Source organism: Mandrillus leucophaeus, unplaced genomic scaffold, assembly GCF_000951045.1.
Source record: "Mandrillus leucophaeus isolate KB7577 unplaced genomic scaffold, Mleu.le_1.0 Scaffold9, whole genome shotgun sequence".
Lineage (NCBI taxonomy): Eukaryota > Metazoa > Chordata > Mammalia > Primates > Cercopithecidae > Mandrillus > Mandrillus leucophaeus.
In genome coordinates this window covers 5,567,405-5,587,482 of record NW_012109807.1, presented here as the reverse complement: position 1 = coordinate 5,587,482, position 20,078 = coordinate 5,567,405, and the positions used below count along the sequence as shown (strand labels likewise).

The 20,078-nt window shown below is 49.3% G+C and overlaps 1 protein-coding gene across 3 annotated transcripts in view; it reads right to left on the bottom strand.

Moving 5' to 3' along the window:
- The window catches only part of CHST10 (carbohydrate sulfotransferase 10), a 26,197-nt gene extending 6,125 nt beyond the window's left edge, over positions 1-20,072 (bottom strand). The window contains exons 1-5 of one of the 3 annotated variants that reach the window (XM_011969599.1): positions 19,984-20,072; positions 17,795-17,865; positions 9,164-9,295; positions 5,135-5,226; positions 763-997 (exon numbers count right to left, since the gene is read on the bottom strand). In XM_011969599.1, coding sequence (XP_011824989.1) covers positions 763-997; positions 5,135-5,226; positions 9,164-9,263 — 427 coding nt within the window. In that variant the 5' untranslated portion in view covers positions 9,264-9,295; positions 17,795-17,865; positions 19,984-20,072. Of the gene's footprint in view, positions 1-762; positions 998-5,134; positions 5,227-9,163; positions 9,296-17,794; positions 17,866-19,572; positions 19,914-19,983 lie in introns of those variants that run through there. The other 2 variants (XM_011969598.1, XM_011969601.1) reach the window with 2 other exon arrangements.
- Positions 20,073-20,078: the final 6 nt, after the last annotated feature.

The window sequence follows — 20,078 nt, the reverse complement described above, 5'->3', positions numbered from 1 at the left end:
GCTGCTGACAGGAACTAACTTCTGTCTGAAGCTAAATTTCATAAGCAGAGCCCATAATTATGAGGATAGGTTTAGACTAATTGGAATTAAAACAAATAAACATCTCTAAAAAGAGTAGTGAGTAATCAAAACTGCCGTGTATGAGGTCACTTTGTGATGATCTAATCTGTTCCTTAGCAAACATCAGGTTTCCTGAAGCAAGCTGACTCAATCCTCTGAACGCAGATGCTTAGTGTGAAATGGGGCACAATTTCTTCCTGCTCGCTGACAAAGAACGCTTGGTCTGCAGGTAAAGAGGCCCCAGGCCCCGGGCCAGGGCTCCCCTCCCAGGATCTATGGTGTGAGCCCTTCTCATTGCAGAGAGGGTAACCGTGAGGCTACCTGGCGGCTCAGCGAGTGTGGGGCTCTGGGGACGTGGGACACAGTGGGTGACCATAACCATCAGCGCAGGGAACCTGAAGAGACAAAGGAGGGGGGCCTGGGGGTGGGCAAGCCACCAAAAGTGAGGATCCGCTGTGACAGGTAAGGAGAGCCGGACTGTGGCCGTGCCCCTTTGAAAAGAATCGGTGTCTAAACGAGCCCCCCTAACTTTTAAGGCACAACACTAACAGGAAACCACAAAAGCAGGCCTGACTGGAAGGCCACCAGTCCTTTCAGGAGAAATCAGCCCCTGTGTGACTCCTCCCGGCCGTCCTCCCCAGCCTCCTCAGCCACGGCCGCCGAGACCCTTCCCAGAGGGACACTCCGCGAACCCACACACACCGTTCAGAACAATCAGTACTTTCTTCCACTGGGTGTTCCCCACTTTGGGAGTCTGGCAGAAAAGAATCCTGTGCTTGTCACAGACAAATATTCGGTCCAGGACAAACTTGGAGACGGGAGTGTGCGAGAGATTCTTCAGGGCGTCATCCCTGCAGACGTTTCTGATGAGTTCCAGGCGCTCCATGTAGACCAGGGGTTGAACGAGCCGGCTGTCTGGAAGCTCCTTCCCAGTTGGCTGCAGGTGACACGGAGCAGAAGAGGCCCAGGGACCATTAAAAGAGGCAGGACCGGGTCAAGCAGAGCTGCTCCTGCTGGCCTATCCCCTCCTTTCCATCTGGGGCCCTCTTTTCTTCCCTTCTTTGCCTTTCTACAGAGTGACACCCACTACCCCCAGCCCCCTCCCGAGGCCTTCCTCAGAGCCTCTCCACCAGCCTGATCGGCAGGCTGGGCAAGGAAAATGCATGCGAGCTTGGTTCCTCGGACGTCTTTGGAGATAAGTTTGACTTTAAGAAACAAAATAAGGCCGGGCACAGTGGCTCATGTCTGTAATCCCAGCACTTTGGGAGGCCAAGGTGGGCAGATCCCAAGGTCAGGAGTTCAAGACCAGCCTGACCAACATACTGAAACCCCATCTCTACTAAAAATACAAAAATTAGCTGGGTGTGGTGGTGCATGCCTGTAATCCCAGCTACCTGGGAGGCTCAAGCAGGAGAATCACCTGAACCTGCGAGGTGGAGGTTACAGCGAGCCTGAGATCGCACCACTGCACTCCAGTGTGGGCATCAGAGCAAGACTCCATCTTGGGGGGAAAAAAAAAAAGAAAATTAAAAACCAAAGTAAAAGGTTTGGAATCCTCTGGCTAGGGGGAAAGAAAATGAAAAAGCTCAAATTCTACATGCTGGTCCTTTCTTTTCAGGGCTGTTTTAGAACCTAAGAGAATACCTATAACGTGAGACGCCTCGTGTGTGCGTGGGTTGGAGGGGGCACAGGGAGATGTACCAGTACACACAGAAGTTGCTCAGAGGCCCCCTGTCCTCGGGGAGTTGAAGTCCCCTTGCTGCTCACACCTCCTTGTTCCCCAGGGGTATCCCGAGGCACTCCTGAATAGCAGGGCTGCTTCCGCCAACACCACTCCATCCGCCTCCTCTAGCTGTGGCCCTGTTTCTCAGCATTTTGAAGGCTTCTGCTGCTACATCTATCATCTCTTAAAGCTACACAGAACTTCCCAAGATTTCAAAGCAGGCGATCCTTCCAAATAATTGTATTGAATGGACCCAAATGTCCTTGTTATGTCTTTTAAAATGCGCTAGGCTTGCCAGGAAATCCATTTATAGGGTAGTTTTAACAACCTGTCCTCCCAGGGGACAATGTCAGTTAGAAAATGGGAAAGATGTAAGCCTCCTAGAACACACTAGAATGCAGACGCTGGAACTATCAGGATGACAGAGGACGCCCCTCAATGCCCCCTACCCAGCTCTTCCTTTGTGGATCTACTGTAACCAAACTCCCTTACACTCATGACCTCTGGCCAGGATGCTTTCTCCCTCGTGTGTTTAAGTGAATTTCCTGGGACTCCCTGGTGGTGGGAAGGGCGTCCTGGGGGCTCCTGACTGCCTGCTTTCCAAGATGAAGACACTGAAAGCGAGAGGCCCCTTTGCAGAGTGGCCTCCGTTCCTCCCCACAGGGCATCAGCGGCTGCCCGGGGCCCTCCGCCCGCCACAGAAAATCAGGAGCCACGCCAGGCACTCTCCTTGCTCTTAGAAGAACAGGTCTCATTTAACCTCACTTCCTCATCCATCCCGCCTCTTGCTCACTTATCCCAAAAAAGCCTCTGTCTTCTCCTCCCTCTGTTCCAAACCTAACCCCGATCATGGATGGCACTCAAGAGCAGCACGTCAGGGGAGAGCACGTCCCAGCAAGTTCCCTTTAGAAAATGGAGAAAACTCTGCACTTTTAAATATTGCCTTCCTTTGAACAACAAGAAAAAAGATATTAGATATTGCTTTTCTTTGAGCAAAACATTAAAGACAAAGACAAAAATTCTTCTCTTAAGGGACGAGGTCTCGTTCTGTCACCCAGGCTGGAGTGCAGTGGCACAATCATGGCTCACTATAGCCTCCAACTCCTGGGCTCAAGTGATTCTCCCACCTCAGCCTCCCAAGTAGCTGGGGTTATAGACACACACCACCATAACCACCTAATTTTTGTATTTTCTGTAGAGATGAGGGCTTAGTATATTGCCCAGGCTGGTCTCGAACTCCTGGGCTCAATCGATTCTCCTGCCTTAGCCTCCCAAAGTGCTGGGATTACAGGCGTCATAAGCCACCATGCCCAGCTAAAGAAAAAAGATTTCCTGTTCAACTGTGTCTATGAATGAGCACTGTTTTCTTTTTTCCTTTTGGAAATATACAAAACCAATTTAAAGATAGATATTCTTTTCTATTTTCCATTCAAACATTTGGCTACATCATGCACAAAATAAAGGTTTTTTTTTTTTTGAGACCAAGTTTTGCTCTTGTTGCCCAAGCGGGAGTGCAATGGCACGATCTCAGCTCACTGCAACCTCCACTTCCTGGGTTCAAGTGATTCTCCTACCTCAGCCTCCCAAGTAGCTGGGATTACAGGCGCATGGCACCACACCTGGCTAATTTTTTGTATTTTTAGTAGAAATGGGGTTTCACCATGTTAGCCAGGCTGGTCTCGAACCCCTGACCTCAGGTGATCTGCCCGCCTCGGTCCCCCAAAGTGCTGGGATCACAGGAGTGAGCCACTGCGCCCGGCCAAAAAAAAACTTTTAAAGGCAAGCTACGGAACCTGGTCACGTTGATAAATCCCCTTCCTTGTGAGAAGACACATGTTGAGTTTTGGTGTCACCCAAGGACATGTGGCCTCAGCGGACATCACCCCTGACATCCCCCACTTCCCTCACCTCCCATCTGAGTCTCATGAGAATGAATGCGGCAGGGGGTAAGAGAAGGGCACAGAGGAAACTGAGTTCAAAGCCCAGGCTCACAACTGGCTGTCCAGGGGATACTGACCCAGTGAGCACAGTTCCTTAAGCCTCATGTTTCCCAAATGCAAACTGAGAATAAAAATATACCTCAGAGGGCGGCTCAGAAGACCAATGAGATTGAAACCCAGTAAAGTACACTGCAAACTGTAAAGCACATTCAGGCGCAGTCTTTTTATTTGCAACGACTCCTGCAGGCTGGCAATCTCTCCGGGAGCACCCTCCACCCGGAGAGAGGGAGAGGGAGCACCAAGATGACCGCCCTCTTCCTCACAGGATGTGGCATCCTCGAGGGAACCTTGTTGTGACACTTTGCCGAAGGCTTACCCTGCATTTGTTTTCACCCCTGTAACTGATTTCCTTTTAAATCCATCCTATTAAAGTCACTCTCCTATTTTCCACAGGATTTTCTGGTCTTGTTTCTGTAGCCCATCCAAATTATTTTCTTACCCTGGGATGCCTCAACCTAAAAGCAACACCTAGGCTGTCTCAGAGTTCTGCAGACTTGACTTCCATTCCCTCAATGTCGTACGAGAAGTAACCTCCAGCAGCACTCTACTCTGACTGGTGTGCGTGTTCTATGTTTACTGAGTTCTAATTTATCGTCCTTACACTGTGAACCATGGCTAGGAGCTGTCCCCATCTCTATGGCTTGATTCTGGGCTTAAAAGTATTTTCAGGGCTTGCTGTACCCATTTCATCCCTTCTGGCACAATTGCAACTTCGACCCTCTAGCTCCAGAATGGGGGTTAGGAAGTGAGAGGCCTTCCAGAGTGCACCCCTCATCCCAGCTAGGGAATGATTAGGAATTTAGGTACACAAGAAGCCTGCAGAGAAAGACGCAGAGCCAGAATGTCAAGCCAGGCAAGGTCTAGGTGGAAGTGAGCAGGCCTGAGCTCCGCCAGGAACTCCATGGGACTGTGGAGGATCTGCCTTTTTCCTAGGCTCAGTTCTCTCATCCACAGAATTTGGAGGCTGAATTAGTTGCTCTACTGTCCAGGGCCCCCTTTTGATCTAAAATCCCATGACTTGGTGAGACGTCTTCTCCCACTACGGGTTTCCTCCTGACCCTGCCCAATACTCTCGGCTACCCGGGCGAGGCTCATGTTCACCTGGTCAGGAATGCCACCCAACCAACAGTGACAGAGCAGCCCTGATGCACCGAGCTCTGTGAGGAGCACAAAAATAGACCCGGCCTCTGCCTCCCCCAAATGGAAATTAACACAGTGAACTAAACATGGAGAAGTAACACAGGAAAAGGCTCTAACGCAGATGTGATGACAAGCGGAACCGGCCACAGGGGAAGGCCAGCTCCCCGTGCCGTGTTCGAGGGGACAAGGACCACGGCCTGGCTGTGCCCACCTTCAGTTCCTCAGGAATGTGCTTCTCTTCTGGCAACTTCCTCACTTCCGGCATGGTTGTCAGGAACAGAAACTCCTGTCTGGCACTGTACACTGGAAGACAGAGAAGTTGAATGTCTTCTCTAAAAGGAAAAGGTGCACAGGTGGATGGCACAGAACAGAGGCCCCAGAAATAGAAGCTCTCAAAGACGCTGGAATGCCTTTTGACAAAGCCCCAAAAGCCATTCGGCGGAGGAGGGCGGTCTGTTCAACAAATGGTGCTGGAGCACCTGGACATCCATACATGGAACAAACCTCGATCCAAACCTCACCCCTTATTCAACAGTGAACTCAAAGTGGATCACAGACCAGAATGTGAAACACGAAACCAACAATCTTTTTAAAAAAACAACCAAGGAGAAAATCTGCACTGTGAAAGCCCATTTGAAGAGGAGGAAAAGACAAGCTCCAGACAGGGAAAAAATATTTACAAACTACTTACCTGACCAAGGACTCCTATCTAAAATATATAAAGAACCCTCAAAACTCAACAATTAAAAAAGCAACCAATCCAATTAGAAAACAGGTACGACACACCCAGACATCTCACTGGGGAGTATCCACAGACGGCAAATAAACACACGCAAAGATGGTCAAGGCTGCAGAGACCTTCACATCACAGGCTCTGCCCTCCAGAGGCTCAGAACGGATGAGGAGGTCAACCAGGAGAGAGGAAAAGCCGGCGCCTACACACACAAACCAGGTCCACAAGGGCGTCATTTTGAGTCTCGCCATATGATTCCATCACATTCCCTTCACTGAGGGGGATTTATATTCCTACGAGAAAATCTAGTTACAACACCTGATCCTAGTTCAATACGATACTGAAATTTGCTAACTGAGGATAAATCATTGCCACAAATATCACTGGCTCCACTGCTGAGCTGAACAGAAACTGTAACACTAAAAAAAGTGTTGCTTTAAACAGCAACTCAAGACAGCCATGCTCCTCCCAGGGGCTCCGGTGGCAGGAGAAACCGGGAAAGGCAGGTAGGTGAGAAGAACACGCACACCACTGACCGGGGTTCTGAGGCCGGCCCTGTCCCAGAGGACAGGGCAGCCCGGGAGCACTGAGGCCAAGGCTTCTCCACGCACTTTCCAGGAAATGGAACTCCCCGCTGAGGACACTGCTGCGTCTGTTATTTCCTCGTCGTGACACTTCACAATGGGCTTCCGGTTCATAACCAAAAACACCGTGAACGTGTGTGAAATAAACTCCAACACGTGAAAAACCCTTTATGGCCACAAGTTTACAAACCCTTTGGGTTTGGGTTTGGGTTACACAACCCTTTGGGTTTCCTGTGCTGCCCAAGATCCAGGCTCCGGGGCACACTCTCTAAACACAGTGCTGGAGGGGCGGGCTCCAGGGGAGAGGCCTACACCACCCCAGCCCAGGGCCTCTCTGACGCCTGTAGGGCAGGCTCTAAGTGTAAATGCTCTTGATGCTTCAGCCCAGCGTCGTTGTGCACTGGCAAGATGCTGCGTGTCAGCTGGCATCCTGCATCCAGAACTCGGCCGGCGGACATCCACCTTCAAGATCCTAACCAGGTACTTTGGGACAATTAGGTAACATCCCACGTGAGTGAAGCAGGCTGGGTAGTGCCGTGGCGGCCACCCCGCAACTGGAGTGAGCCCACGACAGAGGATTCTCGCTGAGTTCACTGGACACTATGCGGCCAACAGCATCCTCAGCACCAGCACCCCCTGCCTCGGGGTCCGGGGCAGCTCTCCCATCTCAGTGACCCAGCACCCACACGCCACAACACCAGATCTCACAGGGCAGGGGAAACGCCCCCTTCCACTCGCCTTCAGGCAGCCGGCTGGAAGGATCTCATGGGCAGGATTAAGGACCGCTGGCTGCGGTGTCCCTCTCCAGGTATAAAATCCGAAAGCCCTTCATCTTTCTTCATAGGTTTTATCTTCTAACACTCCCTACCACTCCTTTTCTCCTCTTCACAAAACCCTGCTCCACGCCTACACTTGCTTTTTTTCTAACTGGGCCCACCCCTGCTTACCTTCCAGGATCAGTGTCTACACTGAAAACAATCAGCACGAAACTCGATACATCAAGGGAGAATGAGACCTCACCTACCAGACGCCGCTGGGAAGCACCGCATTCTTTAGAGGCCATTCTGCCAGGTAACAGTAACACACAAAGGCACATGTCTTATTTCACTATTACCGATAGAAGTCTCACTAAAATGTATCACATCTACTCCTACTTTTTTAAGCAAAATAAACCATAAACAATTTAACCTCATGACCTGGCTTTTGAGTGCCTTCCACACCAGGAGGCGACATTTAGGAGCATCCCGAGTAACACCTGTTTCTTATTCTCAGAGCTCTGCTTCTCTTCCGTGCTCCAGCTAGCATCTCCACTTGTGCTTCTCAACTGGCCGCACCCCTGGGGTTCTCCTCCACTGGGTCTCACGCACAGCAGGTTTGTAAAATCCCACAGGTGACTCTGAAGTGCTGCGGGGATGAGAACCACGGCACTAGGGCTTCAGGAGGGATCTCTCAGTGGCATGTCACTGGGCTGAAGCTGCCACGGAAAATGTCCAAACTGTCAAACTGAGATCATCGTCTCACATTCCAGCAACATTCCAAGCATCGACCCTGGCTCTGCTGACGGAACCCCGAGTCCTGGGTGTGAGCTGTCATGCTCCGTGACACCTGCCCAGATACTTGTAGGTGTAATACCACCTCCCGAGGCTGTGCACACCTCACAGGTTTCTCTCGAGGGCTCCTGGGGGATGAGGTGGGACATGCAATGACAGCCAATCAGGACCCAACAACTGTCACGGGGAGAACCACCATGCGGGCTAATTTCAGGGTGTCCCTCTTTTCCCTGCAGACCTCCCTTCTGACCTTGCTGTCCCTCTGCAGACAGGGTGGGGCAGAGAGAGGATGGGGCAGGAGGTGTAGGACATGGGGCAGCCCTTGACACAGCCAGGGACGTGCCTGGGAGCTCTGTGGGGTGGAGCAGGGGCCGTTCCCCACAGTCACACAGACAACACAGGTCAGTGCAGCCTCCAGGAAAGACTGCTGGCACGGAGGCATCCCTAGCTGCCCCTTCCCAAGGCCACTATCGGCAGGAGGACACACAAAGCGCAGTGCAGAGGAAAGATGCTGTGCTCACCTACGTTCCCCAGTATCTCCCCATCAGCCTGAAGGAATGGGCCAATCCACGGCGTGAATGAGGATTTCAATGACTACATGTGTCTGGCCTCCTCGTGTTCGCCTGCTTGGCCACTGAATGAAGTGGCCTCGGGGCTGGAAAGCACCTCACACACCTCTTTGGACATATCCAGCACTCCACAGACCACAGAGCGCCTCACCCTGCTCAGGGCAATCACGGGCGGTGCCGGAGCAGGCAGGGTGTCCATGTGGCAGGAGAAACATTGTGATGCAGACAAGCCGATGACAAGAGCACGAAGTAGAATCAGCAATTCTGAGACCCAGCTTGGCGCTCTGTATCCGTCCTCATCTGAATACCTATGTTCAGTAGAGCTAAAAAAGCCTCCAAGACAACCTGAAGACATACATTTAAATGACCCCCCTCCACTGCACGGAGGGTGACCTTCACACATGTGGCCATGCCGAGCAGTTGAGGCTGCACCTCTCATGATGACAAGAGGCAGAGAGAATTTCTAACTGCGAGCCTGAGAGGCACCCGGCTGCAAGGCATATGGCCACTGCGCTGCTGGGAGGAGGCCCTGCTCCTTGCTCCTCAGGCACCACCCAGGCCTCAGCCACAGAGAGCACCTTCCTTCCTCCAGAGGAGATGCTTGAAAAGACCCTCCAGCCCCTCCCTCTCACCTCCCCTCGCACCTCTGTAACATGACGGAACGGAGGCCATGACCTCCAAGGTCCCTGCTGGCATGAGAGTCCTCTGACTCTGTGACAGACATCATCTGTGCATGTACCTAGGAACAGTGTTGCAGCAAGGTCTGAATTAGCCAAAATTCATTCCGCCACGAGGCATACCTACCATCTGGGTCTTTAAAGGTCAACGTGATGAACTTGCTAGCCACCATGAACATGAAGATCACCCAAAAGCACGCGGCCAGCAGCAGCCACTGGTGGTGCATGTTGTCACACTGCAGCCATTCACTGACTCTTCCTGGAAAACACAAGCAAGACGCCCCTGCTGCTTACAAATACATCAAGTCAACAAAGAGGAGTGAAGACGGCAGGTGATTTCCGTCAGTAAGTGTCAGCACAAATATTTCCGTTTTTTCCCACTGCTACAATAAGGTAGCTTCACTTGGCATTTAACTTAACATTCCACATTGAATTAATGATATAAATGATGGATTCAATAATAAAATCAAATTTAGAACACCCTAATGGAGAGACAGGATAAAGAGAGAAGACCACCTCTGTGTGTTTTTGGAACACAGAATAAGACTCCTTTGCACATTTGCTCCCTGACTCCTGCTGGGCCCAGGCTAAGGTCCCAGTGAGCTCCCACGACGGCCTGGAAGCAGGTGGCAGGAAGAGGCCTGCCAAGGACTAGGCCGTAGCTGAGGGTCGTTCACAGTGGGCAGAAGCCATGCTGGGGCAATTATGAGCTGGCTGTGTTTAAAATTCTGACTGGTTGACAAGATGTAGCCACACCTAGAGAAGCTCTAAAAAAGCAAACGAATGAACACTGATGCTTCTCGCCTCTGCCCACTCGCCAGCAACGGACTGGGTAGAACACTGAGGTGGGTGTTTTTCATGCTATCACAGCCAGGGAGCAACACGGGGCATGTCGGTCCTCAGCCTGGCACAGAAGCCACACTCTGCTGCAGGAGGCACATAAAGAACTGGGAAGTCACTGTCAGTTCTTGGCAGGTGACACAAGAAAGTGTGTTTCATTTCACCTTTAACGCAGTGCTTCTTCAAGCCAAAGCTCTCCACGTACAGATATGACCCTGGGCTGAGCTGGCTTCCACCAACGGACTGAGGCCATCCATCACTTCTGCATGGCAGGGAGAAGCGGTCCCCTCAACACGGTGCTGACGGCAAGTAATTTCAGAGAGAGCTTCCCAACCCTGCGTGGCTCAGAGCTCCAGGAAGACCCAGGTAAATCACTCTCCTCCTGGTCTCAACATTTACATCCTAGAATTTCACTGGAACCAGGCATCTGGAATGCAAATACGTTCTGTGACACACCCACCACGTGTTTATCCGGCCACACCTGAATACAGCCTGCAGTGGGGAGCTCACCACCTGCCAAGCTGCCTGGGTTTTCTCCGAATGGCTCATGAGCCACACTCAGGTGCCCGTGTATAAGGCTTCGGGTGTCTCCTGGGATCACCAATAGGGTTGCCTGATTAGACAAATAAAAATACAGGACACACCCCACAAGTTAAGATTAAATTTCAGATAAACAACATAAAATTTTAGTGTAAGTATAACCTAAATATTGCATGAGACACACTTATACCCCCCCGCTCCCAAACCAGTATTTTTTCTGCCCAGATATTAGGCCCAGCATCCTTCCAGGGTTCCCCAAGTCGGGTTGAACAAATGAAAACACAGGATACCCAGTTAGGTTTAATTTCAGGGTTTTTTCTAGTATAAAGTCCTAAGTATTGCATATACTTATACTAAAAAAAAAAAAAAAAACAAACATAAATGTGTTGTTTTCTGAACTTCGGATTTAACCGAGCATACTGTAGTTTACCAGCAACACCACCCAGCAGGGGACATGCCAAATTCCTTGGAAGCCAGCTGTCCTGTCTCCTGTCTCCATCCCATAATCCCCTCCTCCTTCCACCACTCTTTGTCAGAGGCGGTGAGGCACAAAGTGAAGAGCCCCAGACTTGGTTCAAATCCCTGCTCACACGTGTGAGCTCTGTGACTCCGTAAGTCACTCAACCTCTCTAAGCCTCAACGTCCCATCTCTAATAGAAGGCCCTCCTCCTCCCAGAGTGGCCATGAGGATTAAATGAGACAATGAAGACAAAAAACCAGCACCCACCTGGCCTGGTGCAGACCCCCAGTAAAAACTGACCAATCCCTTGGCACTCTTCATGATTTTCCTGCTTAATCTACAACCTTCTCAGTGTGGTTGCCAGAAATTAATGCCACAGTATGGTCTGCCCCAGGGAGACAGAAAAAACAAAACATACTCTTATTCCAGCAACTTCCCTTCTAGAAACTGAGGCTTAGACCGTGGCCAGAGGATGCAGGGCCCAGCAGTACCGAGTCCACTGAGCTCATCCCTGTAAGACAGTGCACTCAGGGGGATCCATCCTCATCGGTCACAGTGAGAGCACCCCCCTGAAAAATGCCAGCTGCAGACTGTTTCTAACCGGGCAGCAGAGGCACCAGAGTGGGTTCGGGAGGGAGTAAAAAGAACAGGATGTACCAAGCAGGTTGCATGCAATTCTGAACAGAGAGGTCCTGGCTCTGAGTATCCTGGGACTTACATCCCACCCTCTCCTAGGCTCAGGGCTATGAAAGAGGGAAGAGTGATAAGAGGCACTGCCTCCGTCCTGCACATGATGCCTGACTGCAGAGCACGTGGTGGGAGGACCCGGCAACTCCACTGCCTGCCCTGCTCATTGCCTCCGGGCTTCCAACCCCCAAGCACCCTTGCCCTGCCTTGGGGCAGCACTTGGGAGGTTTTTATAGTTTAAGAATCAAATCTTTCCAATGGGAACTAGTCTTCTGAGGGGATCTAATACGATTTCGCCCACTGAGCTCATGTCTGCAGGTAAAGCGGGAAGATGATGAAGCCTCACCTGGAAACGAAGAGCCCCTCTGCTGCTGTCCAGGAAGCCGGCTGGCCCAGGGATAGGACGTCGCCACCTGCGCGAGCCGAAAACGGAAAGGCGCGCTATCCTGAAGCCATGTTTGCCTTCCTAAGTACTGGATTTTCATTTAAAGTCAGGAGCTCTTAGCTTCTTTCACCCGGACTGGGGGTCAGGGACTGGTCTGCACTCACCCTCTCCCTAGCTAGGTGGCTGTGGGTGTGTCACCGAAGCGCTCTTCGGGCTCCCATTTTTCATCCACGAGAATAAACAGCTACCTGCATACGCATTAGTCAGAACACCTTCTCAACAATCATGCAACTTACAACGTACCATCCAATGTGTTCCTTCAGATGGGTATTTCATTTTCAAAAAATCCATTTTTAACTTGACTTCTGCAAACTCTTACCAAACTAAGATATACAGAGAGTCTCCCCTTCCCTGGCCACTCCATTAGGACAGGAGAAGGGTGGACTGCAGGGTTCCCACCTCCTTCCCCTGCTTATTCCCTGCTTCTTGTCCCCGGGATGGTGCCAGGACATGTGGAGACTCCAGTGGGGGCTGTGGATTTGCAAAGCTTCAGGAGCAAAACCCTAGCCCTGCCAAAGCCACTCTCTTGAGAAGAGCATTACACCCCAGACCCCTATCAGCATTTCAAGCACATCTGCCTGCCAGCATTCCCATATCGGGCTGTAGGGCCCCTTGCAGGCCACAGAGCCTGTGGGCAGTCACTGTGGAGTCCAGGAGGGAGCTCTTTGAGGAGCCGCTCTCAGTCACTGGGCTTCTTGTACACTCGGGGTGAGCAGGGCCTGCTCCCTTTCCCGTGGGCAGCAGAGGAAGAGTCAGCTGTGCCTCATCACCACCCAGGTGGCACCCCCAGCACTGCTCTGCGCCGCCTGACCTGGCTCCACTTCCTCCACTGCACCTAGCACAGCCCACATGCTCTCGCTGTGTGCCATTTGCTCTCCTTGCAAAACGTGAGCTCATGTTGGTCCGGACAGCAGTGCCTGGCATACCACGAGCCAACAATCACTATTTGCTAAATGACTGTGTCAACTGAGCAACTTGCTAGAATTCAGGAACGTGGAAAGGTACTTCAGGAGGCAGCCTGCCCAACCCTCTCCCTGAGGGTCTCCGGGCTTTTCCAAGAATGAGGCCCCCTTTCAACCTCAAAATATTTCTCCAGTCTCCACAGAGCAGTTCCATGTTTCATATCCATTAACCGAGACTAGAAAACAACCAAATGCTATGAGGACTTCAGTATTACTTGGAAAGAAAATGATCTAAGCCACAGCATGTATATGCATTCAAATACACTTACTACTTAAAACACATTGGTTGGGGGGGTTAGGAAATCATGCCAAAGTCCAAAAACGTTTTCATTTTAAATAAAACTCTATGCTGAAAGGCAAGCCAATGACATAGATCCATATCTAAAGTGTCAAGATGTACCAGTAAACAAAAAAGACAAGTTGCAGGATGGAATGTATGATCCCACTTGTTAAAAAAAATCACGTGGCCGGGCACAGGGGCTCAAGCCTGTAATCCCAGCACTTGGGGAGGCCGAGACGGTCGGATCACGAGGTCAGGAGATCGAGACCATCCTGGCTAACACAGTGAAACCCCGTCTCTACTAAAAAAATACAAAAAACTAGCCCGGCGAGGTGGCAGGCGCCTGTAGTCCCAGCTACTCAGGAGGCTGAGGCAGGAGAATGGTGTAAGCCCGGGAGGCGGAGCTTGCAGTGAGCTGAGATCTGGCCACTGCACTCCAGCCTGGGCGACAGACCAAGACTCCGTCTCAAGAAAAAAAAAAGAAAATCACGTATGTGTGAGATACGATTACATACATATACAAACACATACATATATATAATACATAGAATAAAATCATGAGAGGACAGTAAGAGGTCTTTTTGTACTTTATACAATTCATACTTAAAATATTTGTAATAAGTTTTTTTTTGTTTTTTGTTTTGAGGCCGGGTGTCTCTCTGTTGCCCCGGCTGGGGTGCAGTGGGGCGATCTTGGCTCACTGCATCCTCCACATCCTGGGTTCAAGCGATTCTCCTGCCTCAGCCTCCTGAGTGGCTGTGATTACAGTCATGCCACGCTCGGCAAATTTTTGTATTTTCAGTAGAGATGGGGTTTCACCATGTTGGCCAGGCTGGTCTTGAACTCCTGACTTCAAGTGATGCACTTGCCTTGGTCTCTCAAAGCGCTGGGATTATAGGTGTGAGCTACTGCACCCGGACTAGTTAAAAATTTAGAAAACTGGGACTTGTTCTACAAGTCACATCCCACATGAGCCAATCAGAACCAGTAAGACTACAGCCCGGTCCTCTCTCAAAATACCTCAGGTCCAGTATCTCTACAGTTTACAAAATCCAGTGCTCAAACACGAACAGGTATGTATGTGCATACAAGTTTAAGGACAAAATAGCCTAAAACTAATGACTTCAAGCCATTATTCATTATCCAGTATCCAGTTTATTCATTCATCCAGTAAAACAGCTGCCAAGGATATGACCCTGAGTCCCTAACCAAACATACACACAGGTCTTGTCCTTATGGAGCCTGTCGTCTAACAGGCCCACACGAAGAAAGAATCTATCTGAGGAGTGGTACTTGATTGTGTGAGAGGCACATGGTGCTGTGGGGAGAAAATACAAGGGGATGTGCCTTGGGCAGAGTGGTTGGGGCCAGCACAGTCACCTAAGGTGAAGGGCAGGGTTCCAGGCCAAGGGAAGGGGCCTCTGAGTAACTAAAAGCAGGCCCATGTGGCTGGAGTTCCGGGCACAGGCTGAGGCAGATGCAGGCCAGACAACATGGGGCCTTCCAGAGCTATTACGGTGTTTTCCTTGCAAGCAATGGGAGCCCCTGAAGAGAGTTTTACCTGAAAAGAGGGGTGGTGATGTCATGATCTGATTTAAATTTTGAAACAATTTCTTCGGCAGCACAATGAAAGGTGCAAAAAGCAAATGTCCACTCAGCAACGGCCCGGTCTCAAGGTCATTTCCATTCATGGAGGAGGGAGAATTCTAACGGGACACGAGCAACCCCGGCTGGGTGCTCCACATCCCATCATCTCTGGCTGTGGCTCTGGAAGCCAGCGGATGAGCTAGGAGGATCCACATTATCTGACGTGGGGGGTTTTGATCAATCCTAAAGAGCGGTGTGTCCAGCTAAGCGTGGTGTCATTTGCTTCGGGATGATGTGCCTTCCGAATCTCGACATCTGAAGGTGTCTGGCTTTATGTCTGGGGTGGTGGATCACAGCCCTGGCTGGACACCTGGGAAACTTTCAAGAAACACAGTGACACCCCGCGCCCCGAGAATACCCCAGCCAAGACAACACAGATCTCTGGAGGCAGTACCTACGCATTCTTTTAAAGCTCTGTTCGTGACTCTAATGAGCAGCTGGGGCTGAGAATTGCTGGTCCAGGACCTCAGCCCTTCTTAAATTTTAATGCCGACATGAATGCCCCTGGGGATCTTGTTAAAATGCAGACTCTAGGCATTCTGGCATAAATGCCATTCTCCCACCACCTCCTTCCATCTTAAGAAGGAAAATTGGCAGCAAAAAAGCGTCTAGTCAACGAGAGTCTATTGATGCTCTGAATTACAAACGTTCCAAATACACAGCTAAAAGAGGTTTAATTAGAATCTAAGACCTTCCATCACTGCCTTTATCTTACTCTCCTTTCCAGCCCTCCCATCTATGGGTAACTAGACTCTGTAGAATTAGGCTTTGTCTGACTTTGGAAAACAACACAAAACTCTGCCCCATTTTTTTTTTTTTAAGAGAGGCATTCCAAATTCACTTCACCCCAGCTCCTCTAAGGCCGTCCTATTCTCTGCATTGTTTCTTTGAATAAAGAATTGCATCATGGGGTTTGCCTCCTACCTGGGGATGACACCACCAAGGCTCATTATTTCATCTACAAGGGGCCTGGGGCCTGCCATGAGGAGTTCTTCCTCAGGGCTCTGCCAGGGCTGCTGCTCTCCCTACAGCCAGGTGACAAATGGCCTTTAAAAAGCCTGGCATTTTCTGTAATTAACTCCCCTTTGTTCAAGGAGCCAAGACAACTCCCAAAGTGCCTCTGGAGCTAATGGTGGGAGCGGAAGCTGAGCCCCTGCACGCCCTCCAGTCAGGGTAACTGCGCAGGCCCTGAAGAGAGCCTTTCCCGACCCCTAGAATCTGCATATCCATCTTCAGAGCTTTCCTACTTCCAGTCATTAAATGGGATCTTCACTAGTAAGGATGTCAGGATCTGAAACGCAGCCAGAGGATTTGGTTCCTCAATTCATCCCACAAGGCTGAACTGGCAGCTGAAGAACTTAAGGCCTTATGGGGAAAGCAGGGTCAGGGAAGGAAGAATCCACACCCTCATCTTCCCCCTTCCTCACCTTCAATAAAAGAAAAATAGCACACATTGTACATGTTTGTAATTACTAACAATGGAAATGTTACTATTACCATCTCTTGATGCAAATCCTTCCTCCCCTGCATTTCGAAAAGGAAACTTGTAAATTCATTTTGCTCAGCTGCCAATACCATTCCTGCCAGCAGCTTTTCCCCACGTCTGAGTTGTCATGAAGAAGCACAGTGCCTTTCTTACTCCGCTGATGAGTTTGCCTCCCACCTGCCAGGCCCCACTTCTAATATGCGCGTTCACTTAGTAAAGGTTCTGAAAAGTCCCACGGTAAATAAGCCCACTTCACTCTGCTTAACCAGTCTTTTTCCAGACATTCTTTCATTCAGCAATATTTACCAAAGCCCTCCTCTGAGCTGGGGCTGCGCTAGGCTCTGGGGATACAGCCACACACATTCCCTGGTCTCACAGTGCTTCCTTCTAACAGACATAGATGGGCCATAGACAAATCAAGTGATCCATGTATATGATCAAGCCAGGTGGCAGGTGTAGTGGCTAATAAACAAGGGCATGGGCAGGACATGTTGAGAAAAGGCAGGACAGAGTGTGGGAGCAAGCCACGCAGACCCCGGGGCAAAGACTGTGGTCTGGGTCCCAGAATTCCAAAAGTGGCAAGAAGGCCAGTGTTCCTCACGCAGAGTGGGCAAGCAGGGACGGCGTGGGTCAGATGAGGAGGCCCTTGACTGACAACCTCACCTCATACACACACCAGGGATCACATATCCAGGGCTCAACTTTTAAAACACAGCTAGACTCTAAAAGGAACTTCACACACACACACACACACAGAAAAAAAACCCTGGTAATGTACAAGGAGCTGGTAACCCCAGGAGGATGACAGGGGAGATGAGAACTAGACAGACCAGGGCTGCAGAAACGGGGACATTTCACCGTCAACCCTGAGCATGTTCTGAATTACAATGCATCACCCTATCATTAGAATCATTAAATTACAACTTCATAATGCAAAGTGTGGCATATGAGTTTATACTATAAAGTTCTATTGCATGTCACTGAAACTTTCAAATTCACAGTAAAGATTTCTCTCAATCTGCGTTCAGAAATTTCCTTTGTCTTCTCTGTTGTCATCCTTACAATTTACCGCCTTGGAACGATTAACTACCCTTAGGAGAATGAAAACATATTCTTAACTGTCGAATGAGAAATATACCTGTAGTTAAGACAGGTTTTCATGAACAATAATATACAGTAAACACCTGTATGGGGTTCACTCCGTGCCAGGCACAGGTCTCAGCAGGTACTAACTCACATAATCCCAGACTCAGAGCACGCTCCTATTATTACATTTAAGGAAACGTTTCTAAGCGTACATTTACATACTTCTAATCAAAAGTTTAAAATCTGCACAGGCAAGAAAAAAGGCAGTAACAATACTGAACAGCATGCTCAAATAACTGATGAGCTCACATTCTCCTTCGCGTACCTTCTGCAGCCTGGGGCTCACATTTCCTTGCTGTGTTTCCCCTGAACTGAGGTTCTTGGTTCCTCTTGTCACTGGATAGGAAAATTAAAAAAAAAAAAAAAAAAAAAAAAAAGCATCATTAAAAGTTACAAGATCAAATTACTTAATACAACTTGGTTTATACTTAGGAAGGAAATAGTTAACCATTTTGATGATTCAAATATATTTGGCAGAATGGGTCTCTTACAAAGGCAGGCTATATTTGGATTTCTTGGTAAATGAATATTCTAAATGTACCAAAACCACTAGCTGTTTAAAAGACTCTTCCATGTAACTCAGGTTGAAAAATGAAACATTTTTTTGTAGCAAAAATAATCAAATCCAATTATGCCCGTTTCACATGTTTGAACTAGGTAAAGGATTCCTATATAAGATGATCAATTCTTCCAATGCAAAATGTTCTCTAGATTTTTGTGCTCCTTACACCTTTAGCACCTGGAAAATTCTAGCCAAATGTCATATCATAAATAACCAGAAACAAGCCAAATTCATGGAATTAGAGAGACCACGGATTTAGGTGATCTACCAAAAATAAACATACAACTCATTTAACATACAACAAAGCCCAAGCTGACTGGGACACATGCAGCAGGGTCTCTCTCTGCCTCCCTTTACTCTGAGAACTCAATGCTAAAATTAAAAGCAATTTCCTATTACGCCGATTGAAAGATCAAGCTTTATATACAGTCATTCATCACTTAACAATAGGGATACGTTCACGGGTCGGTAGGCGATGTTCTTCTGCAAACATCAGAGTGTTCTTACACAAACCTAGATCGCACAGCTGATCACAAAGCTAGGTTATATGGAATCATCTATTGCTCCCGGGCTACTAACCTGTACTGCTGTTACTGTACTGAATGCTGTAAGCATCTGTAATACAATGGTAAGTATTCGTGTATCTAAAATTGGAAAAGGTAGAGTAACAATAAGGTAGTATAGTCTTATGGGACCACTGTTGTATATGTAGACCATCATTGTCAGAAACAACATGTACGGCATTTGATGGTCCTCACATCCACGTTATCCAGACGTGTATGAAAAGAAAATGAACTCCTGGGTTTCTGCAGTCTCTAAGGTCCTGCAATCACCTCTCTCCCCTGTTTCCATTCCTGGCTCTCTCCCACCTTTTTATTGTATGAACTCCTCAAACACTGAAAAATGATCCGAATATAACTGCAAGTTGCCTGTGATGTTTACAAATTCTTTCCTTTCTTTGTTCAGTTTTGCAAACACCCCAATTTTCATTTCAGCGAAGGAAAGAATTTTCCGCTCAGGTATTTCTTTGAGATTCTATTCTTCAGGGTCAAGAGCAATTCTGAATTCTGAATTCCAATTCTGAGCCAAGATGGACTAAGCTCTAATTATAACGGGGAGGGAAGGGGAAAGACCACTTCTCCCTTTGTGTCTTTTCTTTTTAACCCAGTCACTGAAAAGAGTGAAGGAGGAGGTGGTTGGTGATCAGAGAGCCAGAGCTAAACTGAGCTGCCTAATTTTAACAGCGTCTGAGACATGTCTCACTCTGGCACTCCAAGCAATGCAATAACCCAACTCCTCATGGCCCAAAGCCCCAGACTCCGGTTTTCAGACCAAAAAAAAAAAAAAAAAAAACCTTTATGACAGTCCTGCCGCTGAGCTAACCAGAACCTGGCCGCACTGCTTTCCATTCACTGCCCAACCCTTTCCTGCCTTGCAGACTTGGAAAGCAAAAATGACAGTTTTTGGAAAACCTGGTTCACCTTCCCAGCCAGAAGTGCAGAACTGCATGCCTCAACCTCCAACTTGGGACAGGCCTCCTGACAGCGAAGATCAGAGGCTCTGGGCACCCCGAGGCCCGTCAGGCAGGGAACGTGCATCCCCACCCCTGCCTCCCCTCGCACTGAGGCTGCACATGCTCCTTCTTCCCTGCCCTCCTCAGCATGCTCCTTGGGCCCGAGCGGAACCCTTTCTTCCTCTCTCCATCGACAATTACAAAGGCAAATTCTCAGCCAAGGATGAAAGAAGTAAATCGTAGGCTCGCACAAGTATCAATAATTCCGCGGGTCACAGTATCCCGTACAAGGACGCCTTCTTATTGCATAATTAACGCGAGGAGGGCTCTTCCCGCTACTCCCGCGAACTAGGGAGGTCTTCAAGTCGCCAAAACACACCAGGATGTGGCTCGCCAGGACAAAACCCGCAGGTTCTCCGGTTTTTCCGTGCGCCCCGCGGCGGGGCCAGGGGCCCGGGCGCTGAAACCCACCCG